We start from the raw sequence: 6906 nt of genomic DNA on the forward strand, positions 1-6906 counted from the left end.
GAAGGCAATTAGTTCAAAAGATATTATTATAGAAGAAAATGGGCTTACGTCTTATTTTTGGGTAAAATACATAAATAGTACCATGATTATATAATATATTTTGTTAGATCTCATGACTATAAAAAATTACAAAATGATCACTTATTTAGAAAGATATGTTTTTCCTTTTCTATTGCGTTAATCAAATTGGCAAAAATAAAAAATTATTCCTTAAATAATATATATATATATATATATATATATAAATCTAATCCTATTTTTAAAAGGTTAGAATTGAAAATATGATTAGATGGAATTTGGGCCCATCATGTTTCTAATGGTTAATGCTCAATTATAATTTAATGGTGGGGTAAAATCGATAAAATTGGACGTTGTAAAATATTTTGGCTGAGAGTATAATGCGTCTTTAAGAAGACGTCGGATGCATAATGTCTTCAGAAATACACGGTGATCACAATATTTCTTTTCTTTGTTATTTTGCTAGTCTTGATAATCTAATTACATAAAATATGGGGAAGATGTTAGATGATCTGTGCGTCTTTCCCGACACTGTAATAATAATCTCATCTCATAAAATATTTCGTCTCATTTTATACGAGCCATCTTTTTCTCCAACATCCCATTTAATTGATTTTGTCGATGATGAGGAAGTGGTGATGAAAAAGAAAAAGAAAAAGACAATATTTTAGTTTTTTAAATTAGTTATATTTATTAATGGTATTAATTTAATTGAAGAGGGATTAAATTGGTAAAATATCATAATATTAATAATTACTTTTGAAAATTAAGATAAAATTAAAAATATAATATTAAGAATAATTTTTATTATCATTTCAGTTTTATTAATCAGTGCATCGTATTCATCTACCTTTAATTTTTATTAAAAATTATCAATATATTATTTTTTAAATTATATAAATATTTTATGTTTTTTCATAATCGACGAGCTCAGTAAAAATTTCCCTACAATTAAAAATTGTTTACATATCTTATCTTATCTTTTTTATTTTCCAAAAGAATGTAAAATATATTTTAAAAGATACGTATCAAATGAAACAATATGATAATGTTAATATACCAAATTAAATATTAAATTGAGAAAAAAAGATTATCAGGTCGCCTTTGTGATGTGAAATAGTGACACATACAGTTTTTGTAATGTATTGAATTATTAAGTGGAATGTCAAAACATGACATAATGGATAATATTGGAGTTATGATTATGAATAAATATTGATTCAAATTTAATGAATTTTAATTTGATTTCATCTTATAGGATTAATTTTTTTTTAAAAATGGATATGAATCAAGTTTTTTTAAAGGATAAGGCCGAGTTCAATTTAGGATAAAAAATATTCAATCTAAAAAATAATATAAAAATCAATTAGTTGCTTATCTTAAAAATCGGGTTAGGTTTTAAGTTGGGTAGGTTTTAATCTGAAAATTTATGCGACTCAGAGGTTGTTGAGGATATAGAAGTTTCATCTTGTCTTTTATCTTCTCCAAAATTAATTCTCCGAACATTTTTACACGTTCGTGGTATTGGAGAAACCACTAATAAGAACATTCTCTATCTTTGGATATTTTGCATGTTTGTGTCACTTGGTATCTCCTCCTTTTTCTAAGTTAGCTTAAAGGTATTTAGATGACCGCTTGAGTGTGTTCAATATTGTGTCTTAATTATCTTTCAAATGAAAATTTACACCAATCCATTGTTGCAAGTAGTTTTGAGTGCATGTAGGGTGATCTCTCTTATACTCATATAATACTTTACGTATTCGATATGTCATGGTTGATTTTTGGACACATTTTAGATGTGAAGCCATGGTTGGTTGATTTTGATGACTAATTAGGAATGTTTGATGTTGTTTGTATAGTTGTTGATTTCTTCACCATACATGAATTTATATTAAGTATTAATTAGTACTGCGTACTACAATAAACTCTTTTTTTAGGAGTATATTATATTTAATTAGTCACATTGTACATTAACATCATTCAATTAGTTAATACAATGTATATGTTTTATTCATTAAGAATAATGTAGATCGTTGAATCGAAAAAGATCTCTTGAAATTAATAAATTATTAATTTATTGATTAATTAATATATTTTTAATTAATAAAATTATGTGGTCCTGAAATTATTGATTTATAGAGATTTTACTCTATATAGTAGTGAACCTAAAATTTTAATATTTAAAATGCATGGGGACTAAAGCTACTCAAATTAAAGAATATAATTAGACCTACAACTTATCCATAATACAATGACTAATAAGAAAATTTAACCTTTGATATTTCTGACCCAAATGGAAGAAAGCCCAAAGCATTTTGGATCAACCAATTTAACCTAAATGAAGCCATTTAATCTTTTCTTATAGAGTTAATTATATCATATGTCGCCACATTATAACTATCATTTTAAATTAATCTTAAAGTTTTTAATATTCTAATAGCATCATCAAAATATGACTCTCATTTTAGGTTAACGCTTAAACCGTTGAATATTCTAATTTCATCCTTAAACTATGGCACTCTTTTTAAATTCATCACAAACTTTTGAATATGCCAATTTCATCCCCAAATTCACCAAAATATAATTAGTTTCAACAATAATTTAACCTATTTTTTCCAATTATATAATAAAACTTTGCCTAACGATTTTATTAAAGATGGATGTGATTATTATATACATATAGTCTAGGATGAAACTGGAATGTTCAAAAAGTTTAAAGACTAATTTAGAATGAATGCCATAGTTTTGGGGATGAAATTGAAATGTTCAAAAGTTTGAGTAATAGTTTTGTGATGAAATTAAAATATTTAAAAGTATAGAGACCAATTTAAAATAAAAGTCATACTTTGAGAAAATATGATGCAATTAACTCTTTCTTATACGATAAAACAGAAAGGAAAAGCCAATAAAATCCCTTATCCACAAACTGGAAAAAGAAGTCAAAACCAATCCGTAACAATGGCCACTTGGCTCTCTCTTTCAAACTTCATCTCCTTCCTTTCGCCTTCCATTCCTCTACCACCACCACCACCACCGTCGCCACCACCACAAACTCTGAACAACCTTTCACTCTCATCCCATAAACCCAAAAACACTCAGCTTTCACTGTCAGCTCAAGAGGATCATCAATCTCCTTCAGCATCCACTGAACTCCCTTCTGTTATATGCCCTTCTCTTGCATATGCAAACACCCTTTTCTTCAAATCAGGATATAATGTTCAGGTCATCGTGGATGAAAACGAGCCCGAAGAAAGGTTGCTCAACAGGTTCAGAAGAGAGGTGATGAGAGCTGGTGTGATTCAAGAGTGCAAGAGAAGACAGTACCATGAGAACAAGCAAGATGAGAAGAAACGTAAATCACGCGAGGCTGCTAAACGTAACCGTAGAAGGTAAAGCTTTTGCCCCTTCGCTTCATGTTATAGTTATCGGAACGATTAACGATCTTAAATCAATCTATTAAGATAAAATTTGAGTTGTGACGGTTATAAACGGTTCATTCACGACAGAAAATTGACGGGTCACACTTAAAGAGACTGATGAGTTGAAGACGATGAATAGTACGAGACCAAGAGAGAGTGCTTAGATTTTAGAAAGAAATTCGTAAAAAAATATTACACTACTATATACGATTGAAAATTATTAGTGATGGCAGTTTTTTTTTCGCTTGCTATAAGGGATGTACCTATGCAGAGGCGGGATGTCAGTCGTATCGAACATTTAAAATTATCATATATTTTTATTAAAATTGTTTTTATTTTCTAAAATTTTATAAGTTCAAATTCGTCCCCTAACACAAAATTCTTCTTCATCCGCTCCTGCCTGTTATGAGCAGACGTCCACAAGCAAGATACTCGCAACAGAGCAAGCAGGAGGAATCTGCGAAGAAGAAGGATGAGGATGATGATGATAACTGGGACATGCCTGATGGAGACCTTCCTTGATGAACCCATTTTGCCAAATCTTTTTATCTTTGATTCTATGGGGATTTTCCCTCTTGTAATTTGCATTCGGATGGACCCTGCCACTTGAATCGCTATGTCAATATACGAGTAAATGAAATAAAATGTTCATCCCTATGGTGTAAATGAACCGGACCCATATGAGTCAAGTTGTGTTTATGTTTGTTTGTTTGATTTTGAAGTTATTTATGTTTGATTTATGTTTGTTTAAATTTTTAATATTATGTTCAAGTTCGATTCGTTTAATATTTGATGTGTTTGAATTCAATTTATTTAGCATTTGTCAACATATTTATGAAAATGTACATATATATTGACATCTCTCACTATCCTAATACTAAAAAATAAAAAATACACTTGCATCATTGTAAGTATGTACATCTAATGTAATGAGTTACAATTCAAATATAAAAATAAATAGAGATATTATTTCTATATTTTAATATTTAAATTTCAAATCGTTAATTTAGATGTATATATCTACGTTAATGTAAGTATATTAAACACATATTTACATTACATCAATATAAATATGTACATACCTCGCTATCATGATAGCTAGAAATAAACACATTTATATTGATGTATACACATCTCCCACTATTCTGATATTTAAAAATAAGTACATATTTACACCGACATAAATATATACATCTCACATTATCTTAGTACCTAAAAATAAACACTTACTTATATTGGTAATAAGTATGTACATCTAAATTAATGAATTTAATTCAAATATAATAAATTGAGGATGTATTATTTTAATATTTTAAAAAAGAAAATATTATTAATAAATAAACATAAAAAATTTGTTTACATTTGTTTATTTAACTCAATAAATAAATATAAACGAATGTTATACAAACAATTTAAAAAGTATTTATCGAATGTTGTGTTCATCCATATTCATCCCCCCTAACTTATTCTTTACGTGTTCGCTAAATAACATTGTGAATTTGTTAGTATATGTGATGTAAAAGACATTCAACATTCAAGCTCATAAAACTCAGGTAATGTCTTGTCCATCCGACAAGCTATTAGATCCGATCCATCAGCGTACCTCGTCGGCTTACACGACAGCAGAATCTATCCCGGTGATACATTTCTCCGGAGCTCTCCACGACGACGGTGTCTGTTTCGAGCTAACATTATTCGCAGACAGTTGTACGAAGTTCCTCCAGTCATCGAGCACAAGCTTCATATCATGGATCTTGCTATCAATGTTCTCACAGCAGTTTGCTTGTACCGTAAGTATCTGCTTCAAATCACATGGCAGACAAAGTCTACCGAATTTCTCCTCATTGAAATACGAAACTTCGACTCCGATGAGGCCGATGTATTCTCCTTTTTCGGAAATTTTGCAGAGGGATTGGTGTTCAGAATCATCAGGGTACAGAACCCTGTTCAAGTTGCATGTTCTGATGAATTCGAAAGTCCTTGCGTTTGCTTTGAGATGAAAGAATCCCCCGTCTCCTTTGATTCCGAATGTTTTAGCATCGATCGGATAAAGCTCGCATCCGATCGACAAATCGGAATTAGGCACAAGTTTACTTAACGGATTCCTCAGCCACATTACGTCTGCATTCTGCAACAATAGTTAAGTAAGCCTGAATTGAATCTAACATGGTCTCAAATTGTCTTAAACTGCAAAAAAAAAACTTACGGTGAAGACGACATTGTAACCGAATTCGATAACTTGGGTTAGCAAAATCAGTCTGGTTGGACTAAACATGAGGCTCCCTTGTGTTCCTGGTGGTGTCTTGGTGAGTTTCTTCGTCAAGTTTTCGAGTTTGAAACAATGGGGATGCTTAGAGTTACAGTACTGGAATGCTCGGCTATCTTCGGCAACGATAAGCAGATGGTTTAAAAGACGTTCCGTTCCTTCTCCGATTCGGAAGCTTTCAAGGAAGAGGTCAAGGATCGATGCCGGTTTCGCCCAAGTTTCATTGACGACCGTCAGAATGACTGTTCTATCGATCATCGATGCTTTCCTTAGTGCTGCTCGCAGCAGAGTTTTCCTTTCCAAATCCTAATGAAAAAACGCAAACAGACATTAAAAGAAACAGAATTTCTTACACGTTAGAAGGATATTTCTTACATGCTGTGAATTGGGAAGCGTTGGCTTGGAGACGACAAGAGATTGAGAGTTTGGATGATCGGAAAAGTGATGGAAAATGAAGCAGATGAAGATGAAGAACATCAAAGAGACAATGAGACAACATGGCAGCCTTGAAATCCTCCTTGACTTTTTCATCCTTCTCTTAATGACAATGAAACAAGTTTTTCAAAAATATTATTTGTATGCAATAATGTTTATAGACATAATGTTTATCATATTCGTCGTTTTGCTCCCTATTCTATTTTTGGAGCCCCCAACGTTTCATTTAAGGGTAAAAATACCCTTAACATTTAACAGAATAATTACTTTGTCCCTCATTTTTTTCTAGGGCTTTTTAACCCTCAAAAATTTTATTTTATGTTAAAAAATACTTCTATTTTGGAGCGTTAATCGTATGTTAACTAATAGTTTTCATCTATAAACGGAGCTTTTTGCCCCAAGATGAAACGTTGGGAATTAAAATGCTTCAAAAAAATAGAATAGGGAGCAAAATAACCATTTTGATAAACATTATGGACTAATTTTGTTATTATGCCATGTTCATATGAAGAATCATAATCATCCATTTTTGCTGACCAATTAATTAATTAATTTTCCATTTTTTCTTCTTATTTAATATTAGTAATTTTCATATATTTCCCATAAATTGTTCCAGCGGGGATTTTTCTTTCTTTTTTGTTCGAAGATAATATGATTAAGTTTATTGATAATTTTGGTAGGTTTGGTAATTGCTATAATTGACCAAAAGATAGGAATGGTAATAATTAAACTGTTAAAATCGGAAAGTCAATATATATATATAATTCT

The 6906-nt window shown here is 30.5% G+C and overlaps 2 protein-coding genes across 2 annotated transcripts; one reads left to right on the forward strand and one right to left on the reverse strand.

Annotated features, from left to right (window-relative positions):
* The first annotated feature begins 2929 nt into the window (after positions 1–2929).
* LOC120136576 (30S ribosomal protein S21, chloroplastic-like) lies at positions 2930–4103 on the forward strand. Its single transcript, XM_039152560.1, has 2 exons — positions 2930–3407; positions 3851–4103. Exons 1-2 carry the CDS (start codon positions 2977–2979, stop codon positions 3957–3959), a joined length of 540 nt encoding a protein of 179 aa, XP_039008491.1. The 5' UTR covers positions 2930–2976; the 3' UTR covers positions 3960–4103.
* Positions 4104–4901: 798 nt separating this feature from the next.
* On the reverse strand, positions 4902–6234 carry LOC120136501 (uncharacterized protein At4g15970-like). Its single transcript, XM_039152517.1, has 3 exons — positions 6079–6234; positions 5644–6009; positions 4902–5565 (listed from the first exon to the last, which is right to left on the reverse strand). Exons 1-3 carry the CDS (start codon positions 6232–6234, stop codon positions 5050–5052), a joined length of 1038 nt encoding a protein of 345 aa, XP_039008448.1. The 3' UTR covers positions 4902–5049.
* Between the last annotated feature and the right edge of the window lie 672 nt (positions 6235–6906).

Source organism: Hibiscus syriacus, unplaced genomic scaffold, assembly GCF_006381635.1.
Source record: "Hibiscus syriacus cultivar Baekdansim isolate YM2019G1 unplaced genomic scaffold, ASM638163v2 tig00110633_pilon, whole genome shotgun sequence".
In the NCBI taxonomy this organism is placed as follows: Eukaryota; Viridiplantae; Streptophyta; class Magnoliopsida; order Malvales; family Malvaceae; genus Hibiscus; species Hibiscus syriacus.

Bases quoted from the DNA above. Each gene is read 5' to 3' on its own strand.
- LOC120136576 (XM_039152560.1), top strand. From the start codon at position 2,977: ATGGCCACTTGGCTCTCTCTTTCAAACTTCATCTCCTTCCTTTCGCCT. The intron at 3,408-3,850 runs GTAAAGCTTTTG...TGTTATGAGCAG, and splicing joins GCTAAACGTAACCGTAGAAG to ACGTCCACAAGCAAGATACT.
- LOC120136501 (XM_039152517.1), bottom strand. From the start codon at position 6,234: ATGAAAAAGTCAAGGAGGATTTCAAGGCTGCCATGTTGTCTCATTGTC. The intron at 6,010-6,078 runs GTAAGAAATATC...TTTTTTCATTAG, and splicing joins CGCTTCCCAATTCACAGCAT to GATTTGGAAAGGAAAACTCT. The intron at 5,566-5,643 runs GTAAGTTTTTTT...CTATTGTTGCAG, and splicing joins GTTACAATGTCGTCTTCACC to AATGCAGACGTAATGTGGCT.